Source organism: Pelodiscus sinensis, chromosome 6, assembly GCF_049634645.1.
Source record: "Pelodiscus sinensis isolate JC-2024 chromosome 6, ASM4963464v1, whole genome shotgun sequence".
NCBI classification, from domain to species: domain Eukaryota; kingdom Metazoa; phylum Chordata; order Testudines; family Trionychidae; genus Pelodiscus; species Pelodiscus sinensis.
The window spans coordinates 126,463,043-126,487,204 of NC_134716.1; the positions used below are offsets into that span (position 1 = coordinate 126,463,043).

The window sequence follows — 24,162 nt, forward strand, 5'->3', positions numbered from 1 at the left end:
AGCAGGGATGGCCAATCTGTGGCTCTTCTGAAATTAGTGTGTGGCTCCTTGCTCAGGCAGCAACTCCAGGGCTGCAGCTCCGTATTGCACCCTCGCTCTTTCCCTCCCCCCACAGAGCCTCCTGAGTGCCACGAAACAGATGACTGCAGTGGGCAGGAGGCACGGGGAAGGAAGAGGAGGCACTGATCGGTGGGGCTACTGGTGGGCAAAAGATGCTGGAGACAGGAGAGAAGGGACTGCTGACAAATTACCATATGATGGGGTACATGACGGGGACTGCTGACAAATTACCGTATCTCTTTGGCAATGTACATTGGTAAACTGGCTCCTTCTCAGGCTCACATCGGCCACACCTGTTGTAGAGGGAAGGCTAGGCAGACAGTACCCAGTTCTTAATTATCCTGGGTGAACCACCAAGCGACTGCCTCAAAAATAATTGAGAAAGATGGTGAATATGCACAGCAATAAATTTTAAAGAGCAGCTTTAAATCCTTTCATTTTATGTAATAAAAAATGTATATCTTGGCTCCCAGCAGGCCAGCTCAGTACTCTGCTGGTGTACAACCATCCAAGCCTTTAAGCACATCTCTATGGTGAGGGATGGATTTGGAGTGGCTCTGATTTACAGAAAGCTTCTCTTTCCTAAGCTATCTAATTTGATCAATAGAGGGAAATAGTCTAACAGACAACAGTGTTGTTCTCTAGTCCATTTGTGTCACCCAAAAAAAGCAAGTCTTTTCAACATGAAGGCCATAAACATTCAAGCTTTTATAGTCTGACTGAAATCAGTACTTGCTGCCATTAAAGTGTGATCTTTTTTTGTTTCAAGTACGTATTTGATCCGAGAGATATCCAAGACACTCATTCAAGGTGTGCTGCTTTCTGCTAGTCTTGACGTAACACTTACTGTGCAGCACGCAATAGTTGAGGCTACAATTTAGTTATGGGTATTTTTAGTGCAAGTCATGGGCATGTCTCGGGCAAGAAAAAAATGTCATGGCCAGTAACCTGTCTATGACCTTTACTCAAACTACCCCTAATTAAGTCTTTGGTAGTGGGGTGAAGGGGAGATGCTCAAGCTCCAGTGGACACTGTTCCTTCTGGCTAGGGGAGGCCCAGGGTCCTGCTGCCGTTCTTGCAGGCAGCCAGGGGCACCACCCTTGCCCGTAGGCTACTGCTCCAGAATAGAAGCCAGCCCAGCTAGCCCTGGGACCAGAGGAGCAGTGGCCAGCACAGCCCTGGGGTCAGCCACACCAGCAGCTGCACAAGTCACAAGGTCCCAAAAAGTCAAAGAATCCCATAACTTCTGTGGCCTCCGTGAAAGACTTGCAGCCTTAGCAATAGCCCACTTCAGAGAACCCCAATGTTTGGACATAGTCTAGGCTGCATACAGCTTGCTTGTTTCTGCATACTGAAGCATGTCCTGCCCTCTCAACTAGAAACTGATCCCAGTTTCTGACTTCTATGCTTTAGAAACTGAGACGAGAATAACTGGCTCATAGCAACATCAAAGCAGAACCACTGACTTGATACAAGAGAGATGAAGGAAGAGAGTTTAAAAAGGAAATGTAGTCCAGGGTTCCCTTCCCATTTAGGATGAGGTGAGGATGCAGCCCTTCTCCCATCTTATAAATGTAAAGGCTCTGCAGGAACAATTAAGCCACATTAAGACTCTACTTCTTGGGACATGAAGTCTATACTACTCTGCATATTATTAAAACACATTTAGCGATATTCCTCTGCCTGCCTCTTAAACTGATCCTCATTAATGAGGCTATTAGTGAACAAGTAGGTATTTGCCATCTCCTACCGCTCCGTTATTAGAGTCTGAACTGTAACCATTCAGGGCACAGACCTCATCTTCATTTTACATTTGCTAAGTGCAGGGGTGCACCTGTGGAGCTATACAGAGCGTCTACTGCTTCTCCTGTTACAGTAGTGAAAATTGGCCATTCATGGCAAACACACAAGGCTGTTTACTTTGGATTATCTCCAGCTGCCTGAGACACTTGACTGAGTCATTACAGACATGGTAGCACACAGGACTGCATTTGCCATTAAGTACCAGATCCAGAGGTGCTGCTGAAGTGGTTTTATTTATATAAAAGTCTTAGCGCCAATCAGAGGCATTCAGCAGTCAAGTGACATGAATCATAGAATCCTCACGTGGGAAAAGAACACAGAAGGTCTTCTGGTCAAACCCCCTGCTCAAAGCACGGCCAATCCCAACTCAGTCATCCCAGCCAGGGCTTTGTCAAGCCAGGCCTTAAACACCTCTAGGGATGGAGATTCCACCCCCTCCCTAGGGAACCCAGCCCAGCGCTTCCCCACCCCCCTAGGGAAAGAGTTTTTCCTCCTATTGAACCTAGACCTCCCCCACTGCAACTTGAGACCATTGCTCCACTTTCTGCCATCTGTCACCCGAGAACAGCCTCTCTCCATTCTCTTTGGAACCTCCTTCAAGTATTGAAGGCTGCTCTCAAATCCCCCCTCACTCTTCTGTAGAATAAATAAGCCCAAATCCCTCAGCTGGTCTTCATAAGTCACATGTCCCAGCCCCCAAGCATTTTCACTGCCCTCCACTGGACTCTCTCCAATTTGTGCTTCTGAAGTGGGGGGCCCAGAATTGGAAGCCATACTCCAGATGTGGCCTCACCACTGCCAAAGAGGGGAATAATTTCCCTCAGTTTCCTGGCAACGCTCCTAATGCCCAATATGCCGTTAGCCTTGGCAATGACATCACACTGTTGACTCCTATCCAGCTTCTCGTCTACTGTAATCTCCAGGTCCTTTTCTGCAGAACTGCCGCTTAGCCAGTCAGTCCCTAGCCTGTAGCTGTGCTAGGGATGTTAAATTTCGCTTAATCAGCTAATTGAGTAGTCGATGGAATTTCCACTGACTACTTGATTCATCGACGGGGGGGAGGGGGGACACTCACTATCCCCAGTGCGCCTCTGCATCTTAAATGTAGTAAGATACCCGGAAGGCATCTTACTACATTTAAAAGGCAGAGGTGCAGTTATGCCTCTCCCCCCCCCCCCCCCCCCCCCTGCAGAGACGGTACTGGGAGGAACCGCCTAGCTTGGTTTGGGTGTTTTGTTGTGCGTGCCTAAGTTTTGTCTTTTAAACTTTTTGTTAAGGCAAAGTTACAATAAAACGTTAACATACTACATCATGCATACATTATTCAGGATCAGGTTATTATTCTAAGAATCTGACTAATGATTCCGGCTTGCTGGTTGGGAAACTCTCCTCTTTTGAAGATGCTAAAAAGGGTGACCACGTTTCTCAATATGTATGCTCCTTTTTGCGCTTCTCTTGTGTACATCCTTGGCATGAAAGATTTTTCCACTCCAAGGACAGTCCAAATTTATTATAACAATATATAAGTGAGACACCTCCCTGGTCTTCATTTCTGTTTGAGGGAGATCTAGACGACAATAAAGGAGCTGGAGGCTCCTACGGCCAAGTGGTGGATTATTCCCCAACAATCCATTCCTAGAAAACAGAAAAGGGACCGTAACAAAAATATGCAGTTTTGTTCACAAGCAGACCCTTACTGTGTCTGAGCTCCCTTCCAGCAGTATGTTGATTGCTCTATTCACATCCCCATTGCAATCATGTAGAGCCACTATGCATTCATCCTGGTTCTTCCCCGTCACTTCCATAAGCTAATAAAAAAAGAGTTAGACACGTTAGTTTCGAATCATTCTGAAAGGCAACAAGACAAGAATACGTGCCCCTGCAGACTCTCCCAAGAAGAACATAGCTGCTGTACCAAAGATGAACTGAAATGCTGTTTTTAAAATACATTTAAAATACTGATTGAGATCCCAGAGCTAACACCATATGCCCAGACATACCGGGGGGGAGGAGGATCCACTTTTAAAGGTTTACCTTTCTCAAGAGATGGGAACAGGTTTCTGGGTTTGATTTTTATTTACATTTATAACTTAGGCCAGTGATCCCCAAACTGTGGGTGCACCCCCTAGTGGAGTGAGGAGGAACATTTGAGGGCCGGAGGGGGCCCAAGCCAGCCTTCACCAGGGGGCAGGGAGGGTGTACCATTCTGCCCCCCAGCTCCACTTTGGCTCCAGTCACAGCCCAGGCCTCAGTTCCCACCCCCAGATGTGGCCTCAGGTAAGAGGACAGTGACATAAAAGGTTTGGGGACCAGTGACTTACAGTCATATGTTCTGTCCCTGCCCAGGCATCTGTGCACACCAGAGAAGTACAAGAGCTGAGGAAACCTTCGCCATAATAGGCCACAGAACATTACAGCCACAGCAGTCACTGTGGTGCACTTTCAGGGGGAGGAGAGATGACTAACAAGATATAATCTCTACAGCGGCAGATTCACAAATCCAACCCAGCCCCACACACCCCCTCCGGAAATGCCATGCAGGTTAGAAGCCTCTGCCACATTGGTCCATGCAGATAGTGTAGCCCTGCTATGCCGAGTCTTGGAATCCTACTGATTTCCACACTCAACAGATGTAGCATTAATCTGTGTGAGAGCAGAGACCTCTGGCTTGACCTTGAAGTACACAATTTGGCTCCTGGTGTGCACCTATTGCCATGGCAACTGAGCACAGTCAGACAATTGTGTAATGTAGAAATCAGGAAAAAGTAAGGGATAAAGACAATGTCTCAAACCAGGCTTTATAAATTAAAACCGTGAAAATGCCTCTGGATGGAGGAAAGCAACAGCCATGCACTCACCCGAACCTGGGCCTCTAAGCAGGTGGACTGCTGGATTCTGCACCGGCGGAAGCTGTGACTAGTTTTCAACAATAACCTCAATAGTGGCACTTGACAGCAAGTGATAATCAACACCCAAAGCACAGCAAGGAACTGAACTCTTTGCACTGCCTGATTACCCACTACTGCAGGGTAACTAGAACCCTCAAGCCTGTATCCAGATCCTGGTATGCAAGTGGAAAAGGAACTAATGTGAAGCAGTCTGATTTTACAATCGGCGTATTTGCAGTGTTAAGCCCACATAGGTGCTTAATGATCTGGGCATGCAGTTAAAAAAAAAAAAAATTTAAGATTCAGTTCACCTTTGAGCTACGTTTAAATTTCCACTTTTCCTAAAAGTCAGCCAAGGTGTTAGCAAATGCAGTTTACATGTGAAAAATGCTTCCCATGTATATGTATGGGTAAGAGCTAAATACACTCTTTATTTTAAAGATTATTAAGCAACAGCAGTGCATTGGAGGGGCGCAGTATCCATATATTAGGGCATGGATGAGGAATCAGTGGATAAGACAAGCCCAATGGAACACGGGTAGATGAGAAAAAGCAATCGGAAGAATTGACAACCTTTAACTGAGGCTAGAAATTGCCCCTGAGATTTATAGTCTGAAGACCTTGAAATATCTTAGGCCACTCCTATCTGGGACACACATTTCATACTCATCTGTGTGATGTGACAATTTCACTAAGTTACAGTCTCCCATGCGTCCACGTTTGACACACTGAAATTAGATGATCTACGTGGTGCTTTAACTTGGATCATCAGAAGCTAGTGCAGAAGGCACCTATCCGGGGCAGCCCATGAGCCTAGGCAAACTAGGCAGTTGCCTAGGGCGCCGCCAGCCCGGGTGTCCGATGATGTCATCACGGGGCGCCCTGTGATTACGTCATGGCCATTGACGGCCATGCAGGCGGGGGCACCGATTGCGCCTTCCGTCTGGGGCACCAGCTGCCACAGCCGGCCTTAGGCTGCTCCTGCACCTATCTGGTTATTGCACAGGATTTAGCAGACAGAGCCTAACATCAGTGCACCAAAATTTGCACTGACCGCTTATTGTCCTCTGAGTGGAGTTCTGGCTCTTGATTTGCACCAACAAAGCCACAGATGGTATGAGACTATCTGCCCACCTACCCCTGTGCAATATAGTCTCAATTGCTATCAGCAGAAGTGGTTAGGTCAGGGGTGGGCAACTATTTTCACAGGGGGAACCACTTGATGAATTTTGCTATGTGGTGATGGGCTGGCTCCACCCCAGAAGGGGAGGGGCCTGGCATGGCAGGGGTGGGACAGGGGACTAGCATCTCCCCAGTGTTGTCTGGGGCTAGAGGCTTTGAATTAAAAACACAGTAAAGGACGTGTGACTCCTGACCCCGCTGCTACCATGTTGCCTGGCAGCTGCCCAGGCTTTTTGCAGCTATTTAAAAGGCTCACTGCTCAGTCTGTGTCAGGCAGTGCTGCAACTGGGAGCCATTTAAATAAGATTCTGATGCTTGAGACACTGCCTGGAAATTCGGGTAGCAGGATATAAACACAAAGCAGCCACTTGCAGTCCGTGGGCTGGATAAAACTGTTAAGCAGGCCGGATCTGGCCCCGGGGCCGTATTTTGCCCAACCCTGGTTTAGACTGATTTAAATGGGAGGTGGCTACTGACAGGACTCTGAGAACGCCTGTATTCAAACTTGCTTCCCATCACACCCTGGATTCATTAACCTTCAGGGCATGCTGAGGCGCCCACAGATCCCTACTGCCACCAATAAACTTAAAGGGAGTACACTGAAGGATAGAGGATGCAATGTGAAAGCTGCAGAGAGATCACTCTGTCCTCTGGAACATGAGCAAATAAAACCGTTAAGCACCAGACTAAAGCAACATATAAAAGCCAACGTACAAGTAGTAACATGGGGAACGTACTTGTTTCACTTTATCTTCAAAATCTGCATCATTCTTATCATAGATCATCTGAGCAAGGCGGATCTGTTCTGCTGTTGCCTGAAAAGTGTAAAAAATCCAGTAAGGGTCCCAAAAAGCTTAATTAAAATACAAAACAAACTTGTGGCTGTACTTGTGTAATATCCCTCCCATTGCTAACACACCAAGTTTTTTTCTTCAAGAGGAGCAGGCTCAGAAGTTACATGAGGAAGGAAATAAAAGAGCCTCATCTGAACCAGCTTTAAAAGTTGGGAAGGGAGTATTTCAGGGATAAATCCATCTACACTTCAGTTGTGATATAGGGACTAGATAAGTCCCAATCACGCCCCGTAACAGAATAAAAGACCTATAGAGCTCAGGGCTTTTATCTCGTACTAACCATCTACACAGCAGCTTTGTCACTGCGTAAGCAGGCCCTTCGACTGTGGTATAGTATTACATCTCACATTTTCACTTGTTTTCTCTGTAAGCGTTAAAGCTTTTCTTTCAATAGGTCATTGAATAATTTTGTTACTGGCTGGTTTTGTTGCTAAAACGGTTGGTGCTTCGGTTATAGTTCTGAACAACAGACCCACACTGGCATAACATAGAACAGACTGCAGCTGTCCTCATTTTTTCGGTGAAGCAGCACCCATCCATGGACATTAGTGGCCACATCAGGGTAATACTACATTTTGATCCATCATGTGGCTTTCAGGGACCCAGAGCCTCCATGAGAAACTTCCATTCCATTCCCTGCCAAAACAGGAACTTTTGCTTCCTGCTGTATACCACACTCAATTTTGTGGAGATGATGGAGGTCCAAGTTGATGCTGACATACTAAGAGACGTCTTAGTGAAGAAGGGAACCATAATTATCCATGCAAAAAAACCCACAGTCAAGGTGAATCTCATTATTACGAGGCCACCTCAGAAAGGTTGCACAGCAAAACTCTATTCCTTGGCTGCAAGTCAAAGTAGCCAACACTTCAAGAAGAACGGACTTGCAACAATGTTCCTTATAATCTTTTACATGTGTGGAATAATTTTATGTGCACCAAGGCACATGCGGTTGTGCACCACCAATAGAAACAAAACCTATCTGTGGGCGCTCTATTAATCAGCTGAGCGGCATTTGAATTTCTCCTGAGCGGCAGCACAAGTGCCCTGCTTTCAGGGAACACTCTTGTGCTGTTACACACGATCTAAAGGAGGCAGATGGCTATCACTCCTGCAACAAGTCTAAACACTGAGTAGAACAGTTTAAAAAGTGTTTTCAACATACATCCCTAAGGCTACGTCTAGACTACATGCCTCTGTCGCCAGAGGCATGTAGATTAGGCTACCAGACATAGGAAAATGAAGGGGTGATTTAAATAATCGCCGCTTCATTTAAATTTACGTGGCTGCCGCGCTGAGCCGACAAACAGCTGATCAGCTGTTTGTCGGCTCAGCGCGATAGTCTGGACGTGCGGGTGTCGACATCAAAGGCATTTGTCGACCACCCAGGTAAATCTCATCCCAGGAGGCATACCTGGGTGGTCGACAAATACCTTTGATGTCGACACCCGCACGTCCAGACTATCGCGCTGAGCCGACAAACAGCTGATCAACTGTGTGTCGGCTCAGCGCGGCAGCCATGTACATTTAAATGAAGCGGCAATTATTTAAATCGCTGCTTCATTTTCCTATGCCTGGTAGCCTAATCTACATGCCTCTGGCGACAGAGGCATGTAGTCTAGATGTACCCTAAGATGCCGACTAACTGAGGAGGCACGGCAGCTGTCCCTGTTCCTTGAGGAACGTGCCATATGCAAAGATGAAGATTCAGATTCCAGGCTGGAGGACAATCAATTTGTATCGTTAACAATACTCAGTCCTTTACATTTTCAAGGTATTACACATCTATTAGCCACACAAAGCAAGTCAGTGACAGAAGTGAGAGTGTATTCAGGAGCTCTTACCTCCCAGCTCTATCTTCAATCCGACAGACCATTTTTTGCCCCAACTAAAACACCTAAGCTATTCAAATCCGACTAGCATCAAACCACACCCCAGAACTGCTAGGCACGTTTGTTGTAAAGAAGCAAGGTCCACCAATAATTTTAGGAACAAAGCTCTGATAAGTAAAAACCACTTGTTCAGGCCTATCTAGAGGCACTATACTCTTGTCATGCTATGGCACCTGTTCCCCTATTTTTCAAAACCTGTCCACTGGTTTAACCTCACTGAAAAATTTAGAGACAGTAAACACAACAAACAGTAGCATGCCTGAAGAGAGAAAACTATTTGCCCAGAAACAAGAAACCCGCTGGCTCTGTCAATGCTCAATACTTCTAAAGACGACCAACCATTGTTAAACAAAAGCAAAATCTCTTGGAGCTTGATAAGGATGCTAAGGGGCGGGGGGGGCTGTCTGTTAAACAGTTACCTGGTACCCAGGAGTAGCCTTCTGCCCAAGGCCCATCCCCACGTGGGGCTGGCAGGGGCAGCTGTGGTGGTCCCCGAAGGGGGGCTAGGAGCCACCAGGCTGGAGAGGCCCCTACCCGTGGCAGGAGCCGCTCTAGCTCAACCCCAGCAGGTAGAGGACCCCACTCCAGCTCCACTGGAGCAGCCCCTCCACGCACACCTCCACAGTGGTAATATTGTGTTTACCCATTTAACCAATTAAATGGGATATTACATCCCTAGAGTTTGACTGTAACACAAGGTGTGAAACACACACACACACACACACACACACACACACACACAATAAAGGCCTTAACTATACTAGGATTTTTTTTGACTTGCAAATCCCAATGGGAGCAACATCACTCATATCAGTATCATCTGTATGTACACAGAGTTTAGGGATTTAATCTTTGTTCCACTACCCAGAGTTAGAAGACAGAGGAAAAAGCCCCTGAACCCTGTCTTGAACCCTATCAGTACAGCAGCGGAACTGCACCCATTTTGAATTACATATCCCAAAAGCAGTGTTACCAAACGAGCATTAGTCATGGGAAGTGTCACTTTCAATATCTGCAGTCTGATTTGCTCTTTTAATTGAATGTGTCAACTCTGTAACTAGCACTGAATTAGCCCACAAAAGGTAGCACCCCTATTTTTAGTTCTTATGACTTTACACAAGGCAGCTAAGAGCTACCCGTCTGAAAAAACCTTGATGTTCACAACAACAATCACACTCGGATTTTTAATTATTTGTCTAACTAGAAACCCACAAAATCAAGTAGTAAACATGTAACAAACCCAGTGTAACAGTGATATATTAGTTTGATTACCATCCAGAGGAAGGAAAATTGTGTAATCTAATTTCTTATACAATTCAAATTAAGATCAACACTATATTATGGAGTTCTGAGGTAACTTCTGAGGTTAGCAGCATTCTCTCGAATCAGAGAAATGAACAAAAAGTGACTAAGTGAAATACAACACATTGATTTTGGTTTGTATGCATCTCCAATCAAAAATACCAATTTACAGTAAACTTCCGATAATCCAGCACCTTTAGGACCTAGGGGGTGCCGGATTATCAGATATGCCGGACTATCAGAAGGGGGGGCTATGAGGGGTCTGGCCCCAGACCCCTCATGGCCCCCCCTTCCGACAGTCTGGCTCTGTCCCAGGCATCCCTGATTCAGCCACTGCTGGTCAGTTTCAGCAGCGGCTGAATTGGGGACACCTTCAGCAGAGCAGCTGGAGTGCTGCCAGGTTGGTCTGGTAGCGCCGATCCTTGGCGCAGCGAGATCAACCCGGCAGCACCCCAGCTGCTCTTGGGGACGCCTGGAGCAGAGCAGCTGGGGAGCTGCCAGGTTGGTCCCACAGCGCCGAGGAGCGGCGCTACTGGACCAACCCGGCAGCACTCCAGCTGCTCTGTCCCAGGTGTCCCAAGTCAGCTGCTGCTGAAACTGATCAGGGGCTGATTCCAGGAAGCCGGGGCAGAGCAGCTCTGCCTCGGGCTTCCTGGAGTCAGCCCCTGGTCAGTTTCAGCAGCGGCTGAATCGGGGACAGCTGGGGTGCTGCCGGGTTGGGTCCCGCAGCCCCGAGGGGCAGCGCTACGGAACCTACCCGGCAGCACTCCAGCTGCTCTGCCCCCGGCTTCCCGGATTCAGCCGCTGGTCAGTTTTAGCAGCAGCTGAATCCGGGAAGCTGGAGGCAGAGCAGCTCCAATGGTCCAGCTGCCCGGAGCACTTCCGGGTTCCTGATGGTGCTGGACCATCAGGAGTGCCGGACCATCAGATGCCGGACCATCAGAGTTTTACTGTATATCTGAAGACAGCACACAGAGAACAGAATAGTTAGTACTTAAAACAAGCAACTCTTCAATTGACCAAACCACCATCACCTTATGAAAAGGGAGAGAGAAGAATTTAGACACTACGTAGGAATATTTACTGTATCCAAGATGTCAAGTTATAAAACTAAAGCTCTACTCATGAAAAACACTTTCTAGGTCTGTGCAGTGAGACACCAAGTTAAAGACTTACAAATGCAATCAGAGGGGGAAACTTGGGGTTATAAGCTAAAAGAGACCCTGTGGGATAAGATCCTAGGAAAAGAGTAGCTAACAAGCCTGTGCCAGCCTCTCCATACCACAAATCAATCCAGGAACCAACAAGAGATACCAATCCCTAGGTGAGAACTAGTAGCCTGTTGCATTTTGGGATACGCAGAGCTAAAACAGACTGGCTCTTGTCAGCCCAGCAGAACAGTAGCTCCCAAGCCATTTTGAAAATCTGGCTATTAGTACCCACCATCTCTACCTCCCCTCGCCCAGACAACTATGACTACAAGGTTGCTAAGTCTAAGCAATGAAATAAAAGAGTGCCTAAAGTGTGTGTCAGTCAACGGCGTGAACCTCAAAATACATTTTTTTAAAATCAAGCTTCATTGTACCACTTCCTGTGGGTACACCCCTCCTGGAAGGGTTGTTTATGACCTGGAGGCTCTCTGGACCCTGCTGCAGATACCTTTTTGAGTGTGGTCCCTATCGGCCACTGACGCATCTCTCATCCACCCCAGCTCCAGCACTAACTACAGCTCCCCTAGCACAGTGGCTCTCAACCAGTTCACCATTGTGGGCTTTATATGCAGCTGTGTGTGTGTTCTGTGGGCCACATCCAGACACTATTCTACTTACGTGGCCCTGAGGATGCCACATGGGCCACAGCCATGAGCCGCAAGCAGCCTGTAGGTTGAGAACCATGGCTCTAACATCAGGATAGTAGATAGAGTGGAAATCTGCAAAGATGTGAAGAGCCTGTGGGATAAGATCCTGGCAAAAGAGCGGCTAACAGCCTTGCCGTTCTGTACCACTCATGAAGGACACAAGTCTAGCGTGGATGTGGAAATATAGATCCCAGACTTGAAGCCAGCAAGCAGTTTAAATACAGTAACCCAATACAGAATTAAAATACAAGTAACCGGTCATGACTGCCAAATTGACACACTGCTTTCTTCTCTTCCCCTCTCAGCCCTGACTAAACCTAGGGAGATAGTTCTCAAACTACAGGACAGGCCTGCCAGGGGAGGTGAGGGAATAGGTCAAAGGACATGAGAATTGTGTGTGGGGTGGTTGGGTTTTTTTGGGGGGGAAGCTCTAGCTGTCAGCTCTGGATGGCTGGGGCTCATGCAGAAGAGCCGTGCAAATCCAAAAGGTGGGGGGATAAAGGGTGCACTTCTCCTCCTCCACGCCCCACAGTCCGTCACCACGAGGCAGCTCAGGCTCTCCTTCCCCCACCACTTCATTCCCTCACCTGGAACATGCCAGGAGGTCAAGGATCTCCTTCCTTCCCCCGCTGCCCATCCCTCATCTACAGGTAGAGGGCTCCTGCTCTCAGCCCCACAGTGGCAGCAGCACAGAAGTAAGGGAGGCATTGGCACTAAGTCAGCTGTGACAAGTGAGATTGACAAATATCTTTTTGATATTGCATCCTTTACCTCTGTGCAGCCCTGCCTTCAGAGCTGGGCACTCAGCCAGCAGTTGCTGCTCTCCGCTCTGCCTCCAGAGATGAGTGACTGTATATTGGGGATGGGGAGAGGAGAAGGGGACAGCATGAATCACAACAGAAATAAAGGGGGCCCAATCACAAAAGTTTGAGAACCACTCACCTAGGGGATGGTTACAGATCATAATAGGGCATTTACTTTCAACCCGAGGGACAGATGTTACACAACACCTACCTGTACTACTTGTTTCTGTGGTTGTGTTGGCTGTGTGGTTGAAATCTGTGTTTTATCCCGAGTGCCCCGGGTCCGTTCACTGCCCACCGAAGTCATCATATACAGTATATACAAAACAATGTATGTACAAAATAGAAAATCTGAAAGAAAAGAAAAAAAATATCAGCTGGCTAACACAGGATACATATCTGGCTGTTCAAGCATGTATTACACATCCAAACAAGGAGAAATTCGTCCACAGGATTTACTGCCTAACTCTGACCATAAAGGGATGAAAATGGAAATACAACTTTTTCAACCAGCTAGATGCAGAACTACATACACAGAGACAATTACTGACTACTTAGGCAAAGGGCAAAGTCAGTGCCTAACTGGCCATCAGCATGCACATATATTCTAAAGCGCATCTGCAATAGCTACAGAAATTAGAAACACTGTTATATGCCCGGTTCTTTGAAATATGGGACTACGGTAGTCAGAAGCCTTTTTTAGAGGTTATCTATGCATTTTATATGAATCCTATTATTGCTATATCCTGGTCTAATTTAATATTTTTCACCTTCCTTCTCCTCTTCCATTTACACAAAAATACAATTTTTAGGGACCAAAACTGAACTCAGCCATTAAGAATTCTGATGTGATAGTTCAAACATATTCAAAGAGAAACACAGTATTTCCTGAGATCTTACATATTGAACTGAAAAAGGCTGCCTTTACCAGGAATTGATGGTAGCATGATCTGAAATAGACTTTTTCATCTGGTTTAGTCTTGCTAAGCCAACCCTTCCTTCAGGCTAAGTTTGTGTACACAGATCACTTCACTGCAGCTGCAGTTTTGCATTCATAAGACCCAGATCAAAACAGAGGATATGTAATTTCAAGCTCAGCTGACACTATGATCTACATAAAAACTAACATATTAAGTAGTAGTGGGCACTATTTACACTAAAAAGTGCAACAGTTATGTCAGACACTGCGTCATCTTGGCTGTTCGGTAATACTTCAAATATACATTGCAAGACAAAAACCTGCAGCAGAGTTTAAAGTCACTTCCTTTGATAAAAGTTCTCTGATGGTAAACTTGCAAATAGGCACTAGCACTTCTTTATATGAGTATTTTTGGAACTATACTGCCTGGAAAAAAGAGCAGCCCCTCTGAATTCCAGTATGCTGAAGATTTTACGTTCAAGTAAACTAATACCACCTTTGAGTCGCTTTTGTTTTGTACTACCCAGGACATTGCAATTTGAATCCAATTTTAAGCAACGAGTAAGGTCCTACATACACAGATTCTGGAAAGAGCATTACTACATTTCAAAGACTGAGGCTAATAGTTTCACATTTTGGTACCTGAAGTTATGTACCTAAATAAAACAGGGCCATTTTGATTTAAGAAATGCTGTACACCTGCAACTCTCACTCGAGTTGTATGGACTCAGCCCCCTAAAGATTGCCCATTTTTGTTTAGGTGGCTAAAAAGATTTGGGTTTCTAAAGCTAGGCTCTCACTTGAATTAGTGTCTAAGTTTGCCCACATTACATAAATCCATCTCTATATTATGGAAAGAGCTATGTTTAACATATGGTTGTGGCTTAGCTATTTTATAACATGGCTTTTTTATCTGTACAAACAAACAGATTTAACTAGGTTAAAGAACCAGACTTTATCCTTCAGATACCTAGGCTAACACAGAGTTCCTTGTAATAGTTATCCTTTTTTTCTGCCTACACAAACCAAAATAAGCCATTTTATTACACAGCTGGGCGACAATCCCCATTCACAACCATGTTTACTTTTCTAGCGTGAAACTCTTTATACATACACACACACATGCTTTTAATTCTATTGGGAAATCAAGTTGGACAGCATAATTTGGCCTGCCAGCATGCACAAAGCCCAATACTGTTAGTGTTTTAACAAAGTTTGTTTTAAAGTATGAGCCCCAATTAGAGACCTACAGTAACATGCTATTTTTTAACACAGTTATAAGCTCAGCTTGACCTCATCCACACTGACCAGCAAGCCAGTGTTGTAACCTGGCTCAGCTGCAAACAAGAACAATTACACCTAGGTTAGGGTTGCCAATAGTCTAATCCAATGTTTCTCAACCTTTTAATTAAAAATAAATAAATAAAATAAAAACACCTTTTTTTTTTTTTTTTAAGTACCCCCAGTACCTACAGTTTTCAGACACACCATTTTTTTTCTGCCATTACAACACATTTAAACAACTTAATCGTAGCCAGGAGGACGATGACATTTTTGGGTGTAAAAAGTATAAAAATAATAAAACATTTTAAAAATTAAAACAAAAATTCAGTTTTCTCCAAATTTCAGTTGTGTTGACGTACTCCCCTCCCCCAGACTTCTCTTGAGTACCCCTAAGGGTGCTCAAACCACTGGTTGAGAAACACTGCTCTAAGCACACAAACCGAAACACTATCACCCTGAGGCTCCTACCCGCACTCACTCCAATCCCCCTTCCCTCTATCACTTGCTCTAGGGATGTTAAATAGCGGGAGGGGGGGGGGAGGGTCCACCCTGAGCAGAAGCACGTAGGCAATAGCCAGCGGCAGTTTCTCACCTGGACATGAGAAGGGGTTTAAACAAAGGAAGGGGTGTGGCTACCTGGGGGGGATGAGCGTTCTGTGGTTTTTGAGAAGAGGCAGTCTTGGCTGGGCAAACATGAAGAGATGGGACTAAATCGGGTACTGGGGGATCAGGGGCCTGTGGACCTCTACCCTAAGAGGGCTAAGGCTGCCTGTCCCTTACTCCGATGTCCACATTGAACCCGGGCTGTGCTGTATCTCTGAGAGGCAACAAACCCTCTCTATTCTACTGGCTGGTGGAGTCACATCTTGCTATGGACGGGGGTGCAGCCTCAGGGCCGTCACAAGGCCAGACTCAAGCAGAGATCTACACAGCCCCATCAGCAGACCCAGGGACAGATTTGCTGCAGTAGTATTTGATGATGTTGGGCTGGCTGCACAGATGTTCCTCGGAGTTTACGGCTAGAAGGAACTGTCAGATCATCTAATCTGGCCACCTGCACATTCACAGCCGCCTGCGCCCTATGCTGTTATTCCTGCATTGAGCCCAGTAATCTGGATTAGAATACTATATTACAGCCCTCCAGAGAGGCTAACATTTAAACATGTTTCTCACAAACCACAGAGGAAAGCCCTGTGCAGATGGAACCTTACAAATAAATATTACAGTTGAACCTCATCATTATGAGCTGACCACTCAACCACATGCCTCATTTGGAACTCAAAGGGTGCAATCACGCAGCAGCGAGAGAGCGAGAGAGAGAGAGAGAGAGAGAGAGAGAAGTGCAGCATAGTATTGTGTTAAAGGTAAACCACTAAAAAAAAATAAAATAAGGGGAAGCAGCACTTTTTCTCTGCATAGTAAAGTTCCAAAGCTGTGGTAAGCAAATGTGCAGCTGTGAACTTTTGAAAGAACAACCATAATCTTTTGTCCAGAGTTGTCAATAACCTCCATTTCCCAGGTGTTTGGAACGCTGAAGTTCTCTTGTAGTTAGCTTGTATTTTGGTAGCTCCAATGCCACAGACATACCCTGGAAACATTCACTGAAGACCTGTTTAAGGCAGAGATGGGGAACCTACATCCCACAGGCTGGATCCAGCCCCCAGCCTCCCCGATCCAGCCCATGAGTGTCAGTTCCCGCCTCCCCACCCTGCTGCAGGAGAAGCAGTGGGGAGCCAACCTAAAGCCTCTGCATGGCGGAGGGAGGAAGCTGTGTGCACCAGCCAACAAAATGTTACAGTGGTTTAGTAACTACCACCAGAAAGTTGACACCTTCTGCTTTCCAAATCAGAGTTTGGTACGGTGCTGCGAATTCTCAGTATTAAGTGGATACTGCTAATTATTTAAGATGTGGTTTAGCAAGAGCCTCTCTCCTTCACAGACTGGCTTCCTCAGCTTGATCCTGCAAGTTAGTCAAATCCTTTTGACAGTCTGTTGCCATGGAAATGACCAATGTGTCACAAATTCAAGCATCACATCTTGACTTCAAGATCAAGTGAGGAGGATAAAGATGGGCTGGGAGGGATAGAACTGCTGGTTAAAGATCTATTCAGGACAGTTACCAAAAGCTGACAAATGGATTTGGGTCTCGATATAGTCCAGGTTTATGTCTGGTCTACTGCGAAAGTCCCTTGATTGCAGTTCGTATTTGACCTTGCAATGACAAATACTCCAGATACACTGCTTCTCCAATGTGCACCCAGAACAGTTGTTTAAAAAAAAATGCATTCATGTGAAGCTACAGATTTTTATGGCACAAGTGTTAGAGGAAGGGGAAAGTGTTCCAGTAACACAATAGATTGGACTTTCACATTGCTATAAAGCAGCAGTCAAACTTTCCTTTACAACTGTAACAACCGTGCTATATGGGAGAAGTTTCAGCAAATCATTCCAAGGCCAATGTAATTCCTTCCAACAGAAACTCATCTACTAGCTAAAAATCCATCACTTTGAATACTGTTTTGCTTCTCAAGTACTGAGAAACTCCTCATTGGAGGCCATCTGAAGGAAACCCATCTGAGCACTTTCAAAACATGATGCAAAACACAACTGTAGTACCATCTCACAAACGCCTTCCCACCTGTAACAAAGGCTAAAGAATTAACTTGTAAAAGTCTCCAAGTACAGAGGCTAGCTGAACCTCAAAATGGAGACAACCAGGGCACTTACAGAGAAACAAGTCTTAAGTTCATGTTTAATGTTGTTAACTGTATAGAACTTAGAACAATTGGGCCCTGATTGGAATTCCTATATACAGTAAACTTCTGATAATCCGGCACCTTTAGGACCCAGGGAGTGCCGGATTATCAGATTTGCTGGACTATTGGAAAGGGGGGCTATGAGGAGTCTGGGGGGGATGCTGCCCCAGACCCCTCATAGCCCCCCCTTCCGATAGTCCAGCTCTGCCCCAGGTGTCCCTAATTCAGCCGCTGCTGGTCAGTTTCAGCAGAGGCTGGATCGGGGATGCCTGCAGCAGAGCAGCTGGGGGGCTGCTGGGTTTGTCCGGTAGCACTGACCCTTGGCGCGGCGAGACCAACCCAGCAGCACCCCAGCTGCTCTGCCCCAGGTGTCCCCAAGTCAGCTGCTGCTAATACTGATCAGCGGCTGACTCCAGGAAGCCCAAGGCAGAGCTGCTCTGCCCCGGGCTTCCTGGAGTCAGCCGCTGGTCAGTTTCAACAGCGGCTGAATCCAGATGCCTGGGGCAGAGCAGCTGGGGCGGTCTGGTAGCGCCAACCCTTGGTGCTGTGAAACCAACCCGGCAGCATCCCATCTGCTCTGTCCCAGGTGTCCCCAAGTCAGCCGCTGCTGAAACTGATCAGGGGCTGATTCCAGGAAGCCCGGGGCAGAGCAGCTCTGCCTCAGACTTCCTGGAGTCAGCCACTGGTCAGTTTCAGCAGCAGCTGAATGGGGGACAGGTGGGGCGCTGCTGGGTTGGGTCCCGCAGCCCCGAGGGGCAGCACTATGGGACCAACCCGGCAGCACCCCAGCTGCTGTGCCCTAGGCGTCCCCGATTCAGCCGCTGGTCAGTTTTAGCAGCGACTGAATCAGGGAACCTGGGAGCAGAGCAGCTCCAATGGTCCGGCTGCCTGGAGCACTTCCCGGTTCCTGATGGTGCCGGACCATTAGGAGTGCCGGACCATCAGATGCCGGACCATTGGAGTTTTACTGTATTACCATGAGTACAAGACTGCCAGAGAACTATTAAGGAAGAACCATAACTGCTTCACAGTAAAGGTTGAATGCCGCTAGCTAGTTTCCCAATGCAGGTTCAATTTTCATGTGCCAACCTTCAACTTCCCTGAAAAGAAATCAATTCCCAAAGGTTTATACATCTTATTACAGAGTAGAATTTCTCAGCCTTTGGGTTTGTTTGGGGAAGGGAACAATATCACAAGAAGCGTTAGTAAAATTTAGCACCAGAAAAAAGTACTTGTAACTTTTTAAAGGTTTCATAATTTTGGATTCTCTCTCCAAATGCGTTTGGCCTACAGTTTGACATTTATTTTGGTATCCTTGCTAAAGAGAAGTGGCTTTTACTGACAGGTCTACAGGAAGCAGTATAAAGGTACAAAATCCTTAAGCAATGTTTGAAAAAGTCTGTGTGTACCCCGCACACAAAGATAAGCAAGAAAAGAGTTGTTGAGGGACTCATCAGAGACAAGAGGAGAAGGCACAGGAAATCACTCGGCCCAACCCAGCAACAGGGTCAGGGAGCTTCTATGGACAGACCAGGAAACAGGGAGGAAACTGGGAAATTAGCCATCTTGCTTACACATGATTAGATGCTTACAAAAGATTGTGAAATTGAGGACTTATTTCTCTCAGCTGAAGCTAACTTTGTCAGCTTTTCACTTCTTTCTAGAGACTGGCTGAGGAAAGCCTCTCTCCTGACTCCCTTGATAACAAACCAAGGTAGACAACGCTCAACACATTGGTGTGTACATGGCTTGAAAGTGGAAAAATGAAGTACTGCAGTCTCTCTAAGCTGTCCAATTGAGCCCACCCCAAAAAATACTCTTCCCAAAAATTCTGCCTTTAAAAAGGATGTGTGTGGCAATCAACAGACAAAACACCAATTCCCCAATGTTGTATAATCTTTCAATACTCACCATCATCTTACCTCTACTTATACTGTGCACCCACTCTTAATGTTCCCCCTAAAACGTGTGTGCGCACACTTACAAACATACATACCTCAAACTAGGCAATTATAAAATCCCATTTCCAATTCAACTAACATATACCATAAATTAGTTATTGCAAAAAACCTACACATTCATTCTTATGCAATATTGTTATTGGAACAAATTTGAAAGGTCTACAACAAAAAGTTACACCTAAATCAACTAATTTCATATACCAAAAGAGATCAATAAATTCAATTCTACTCATAAAAAGTTTTCTACTGTTTGCAATGTTTTAATTATTCATTTCCAAATCCAAATCTGAAGTTTATTTTTAAAAGGTAGAGAGTTTCTATAAAGAAAGTAAAATGATTGCTGGGTGCTAATTTGATTCCACTGAAACATACTTTCAACTTTAAGTCTTAGCTACATGTTTTGTTTGTGAACAGTGCCTAGTAAATTAACAACTGCATTAGGGATGTTAAATTTAGTCAATGAACTGATTGGTTGATGGATTTCCATCAACTAGTCGATAAAGTGGGGGAGCCACAGAGGGGTTAGCTTCCGGGCTGGGAGCTAACTCCGTTGTGGCTCTGCCTTTTCAATGTATTAAGAGCCTGTCAGCTCTTAATACATTGAAAAGGCTAAAGCACAGCAGAAGGGACCTTGTGAGAGTCAGGAATCAGCTGTCCCAGCTTGCACCGGGTCCCTCCCACTGTGCTTCTGATTTTTAAATGTAATTAAGAGCTGGCAGAGGCACAGCTTCTGGGATTGGGCCTGAGCTGGCAATCAGCTGATTCCCAGCTTGTGCCCTGCCCCCCACAGGGACGATGCTGAGGGGAACTGGCTTTTAAGCAGCTCCCCCCAGCACTGGCTCCTACTTCCCACACCTTGCTGCTTCTATCAGAGGCAGCAAGCGGGGGAGCAACTTGTCAAGGGACTAGTCAACTAGTCGCTTACATCCCTAAAATGCATGCTTTTTTTTTAAAACCTTCTGCACTGTTACTCTGAATGTCCAATCTTCCTTAATGCATCCTCCCAAACTCAGTAGTCTTGATCCCAATTTGGGCCTTGAGACACCAGCATAACAAATATTAAACAACTCACCACAAGTTTTTTAAAAATAAACCCTCAAGGAAAGATTCTGTCAGTGTGTCTCTTAGTTTGATCTTTTCTAATGTATTCTATTCCTGATCTAATGAGAAACCATGGTCATGTATTTATTACACTCATTGAGAAATGTTCTTTAATTCCTAAATGTCTGTGTTGTGTGTTAAGTGTTCAGTAATGTGTACTTATAAGACATCCACGTTTACAGAAGACTTTTTGAAGTGCTTCTGTCTAAAGAAGGGAAGAGACTAAAACCTGTCAGCACAGGAATCGTCTGTCTTCCCAAGCACACTATTGTCCTCGGCATAGAAACTGTTTGAGAGAGAGATCAAATTAAAGAAAAATCAGTGACAATTCCCCAAAAAATGTCACCATGGCTAAACAGAGTAACAGAGGCAGAGTTAAAAAAACAAAGCCTACTGAGGAAAACAGAAAGGACCATAAGCTCTGGCCAGTCAAGTGTAAAAGTATAATTAGGCCAGCCAAGAAAGAATTTGAAGAACAACTCGCAAAAGACATAAAAAACAACCATTCTTTTTCCCTTTAAGTACATCAGAACCAGTGGAGCCACTGGACAATTGAGGAGCTAAGGAAGCTCTCAGGGAAGATAAGGCCACTGCAGAGAAGATAAATTAATTCTTTGCATCAGTTGTTGCTACAGAGGCTATGAGAGAGATTCAAACACATGAGCCATTCCTTTAAAGAACAAGTTGGACCCTCCCTGGTGCGGCACCCTCAGGACCGGACCCATCCCGAATGAGGGAATTTGTAAGATCAGGGGAGGTCCCCCACCACTGGCCTCCCAGACACTGTCCCTCCCTCTGGCTGACTCTGCTCCAGCCCCACCATCATTGGACTCCAGCCCTGCTATTACAGGCATGGGCTCTGGCCCGCTGCCACCAGCCGGCCAGGGCTCCCGGGGACAGGATCTCTGATAGAGACAGGAGCACTGAGGGTGAGGGAGGTAGACTGGAGCCAGTACATGCAGGTATGCCGGCTTTCAAGCCAGCTTCTCATGCATGTCAGCTCTGCCAAGCCACCTGCCCACCCTCCTCTGCCTCCCACAGAGGCAGCAAAAGGGGGGGGGGGGGGGGGGAAGATGGGAACTACCACACACAGGGAGCCAGCTCTCTGTGTGTGCTGACTTCACCAAGCTGCCTGCTACCCCCATCCTGCCCCCCACTTCCCACAGAGGCAGAAGTGCAGGGGAGCTGGTTTAAAAGGCACCAGTCGGGGGAGGGGGCCCGAGAGGGCAGGCGGAAGCAGGTATATGCGGGAAGTAGCTTTTAAGCTGGCTCCCCGCGCATGTCAGCTCTCCCGGTGCTGCTGCCTCTTCAAATAGCCAACTCCCTACGAGCACCAGCTCCTGCCTGCCCCCCACCTGTAAACATGTAACCGCTACAATTTCCAGCCATTACACATGTACACAAATACCCAATAGTTAACATCTCTACTTAGCATTACCTGATCAGCACAACTATTGCATAAGCTTCTAGAGATTCAAGTGATCTTACCAGAATATGGACATCACACTGGCTCATGCTTTTTCTGGTCCCATAGTTGAATTTCAAATTCTACTAAGCTAATATGCTATGTGGTCCAAACTAGGGATGTAAGCATCTAGTCGACTACCCAATACGCATAAGCTTATTAGATAATCGAGTAGTCACTCGACTGGTTGCTCCCCACCCCTTCTGCCTCTATAAGAGAGAGGCAGCAAGGAGGGAGAGCAGGAGCTGGTGCTGGGAGGAATCAACTTAGAAGTTCATAGAATACTAGGACTGGAAGGGACCTCGAGAGTCATTGAGTCCAGTCCCCTGCCCTCACGGCAGGACCAAATACTGTCTAGACCATCCCTGATAGACATTTATCTAACCTACTCTTAAATATCTCCAGAGATGGGGATTCCACAACCTCCCTGGGCAATTTATTCCAGTGTTTGACCACCCTGACAGTTAGGAACTTTTTCCTAATGTCCAACCTAAACCTCCCTTGCTGCAGTTTAAGCCCATTGCTTCTTGTTCTATCCTCAGAGGCCAAGATAAACAAGTTTTCTCCCTCCTCCTTATGACACCCTTTTAGATATCTGAAAACGGCTCTCACGTCTCCCCACAATCTTCTCTTTTCTAAACTAAACAAACCCAATTCTTTCAGCCTTCCTTCATAGGTCATGTTCTCTAGACCTTTAATCATTCTTGTTGCTCTTCTCTGGACCCTCTCCAATTTCTCCACATCTGGGCACCGCATTTCAAGAAAGAACTGGACACAATACTCCAACTGAGGCCTAACCAGTGCAGAGTAGAGTGGAAGAATAACCTCTCGTGTCTTGCTCACAACACACCTGTTAATGCATCCCAGAATCATGTTTGCTTTCTTTGCAACAGCATCACACTGCTAACTCATTCAGCTTGTGGTCCACTATAACCCCTAGATCCCTTTCTGTCGTACTCCTTCCTAGACAGTTGCTTCCCATCCTGTATGTGTGAAATGTTTTTTTCCTTCCTAAGTGGAGCACTTTGCATTTGTCTCTTTCCAAGTTCATGCCTCTCCCTTGGAAAGAGAGGGGCACAGCGGGATAGTGAGCGCCCTTCTCGACTAATCAAGTAGTCGATGGAAATTCCATTGACTACTTGATTAACTGAAATTTAACATCCATAATCCAAACTCTCTCCACTTTCACCAGGAAACCAAGATCTGGCAATGTGACTTGATCAAGATCAAAAGGAAAGAAAGCATGCTCTTCATTTGTCCAGTCAATCCTACTGTAATCCATCCATGAAGAACCCAGACCCACTATTTAGGAAGGGTCAGGGCTGGCCACTTGCCAAAAAACCCACATGGCAAAGCAACAAGTTACTGAAAGCTATCCCTGGAGACTTGTGTAACCCTTCGTACCACCTCTCCGACTTAAGCTTAGGAAACAGCAGCAGACTAGGTGAGCTCCCAACTGCATAGCATCTGCAGGATTACTACAGCTAAAGGAAGCAATCCCCCATGGAGCAAAGGGAAACACACAGGGGAGGCACAGAGCTCTCAGCCACAGAGGAAAGCCAATCATCTGTTCAAAATGCTAATGGAGATTTATGACCTTAGCATTTCCATCTACTACGATGACAGGTAACACTGGTAAGACTTAAGTGACAGAGACAGTTTAGATCAAGTCAGAAGTGCACTGCCACATATGAAAGCCTGTCCATCTGCTGCCTACGCTATGACTGACTCTTCTCAGTGCCATTACTCCCTCAAGTTCCTAATGACCACATCAGCAGGACAATCTGAAAGCAGTACAAGCCTGGGCAACTGCAGAACAGTGAACATTAGTGATAAGCACAGATGAAGGGCACTTGCAGGCTTGCATTTTGCCAAGAATTCCAGTTGTTGGACAAAGCTATTAAAAAAATTAAAAAGGAACCATTTTCCAGTATCCGACACCACAGCAGCATGTTGATAGCCATCAACAAACCAGGTGTTTACCTCGTTTTACCCACAATAAAGCAAGAAGGGATAACCTACAGATCAAGTCAG

At 46.0% G+C, this 24,162-nt stretch overlaps 1 protein-coding gene across 9 annotated transcripts in view; it reads right to left on the bottom strand.

The window, feature by feature from the left end:
- The window catches only part of UBAP2 (ubiquitin associated protein 2), a 155,347-nt gene that overhangs the window by 90,870 nt on the left and 40,315 nt on the right, over positions 1-24,162 (bottom strand). For all 9 annotated transcript variants that reach the window (XM_075932782.1, XM_075932781.1, XM_075932780.1 and 6 more), the window contains exons 2-4: positions 12,854-12,993; positions 6,671-6,748; positions 3,561-3,671 (exon numbers count right to left, since the gene is read on the bottom strand). In XM_075932782.1, the coding sequence (XP_075788897.1) occupies positions 3,561-3,671; positions 6,671-6,748; positions 12,854-12,952 (288 nt within the window). In that variant the 5' untranslated portion in view covers positions 12,953-12,993. The remainder of the gene's footprint in view (positions 1-3,560; positions 3,672-6,670; positions 6,749-12,853; positions 12,994-24,162) is intronic.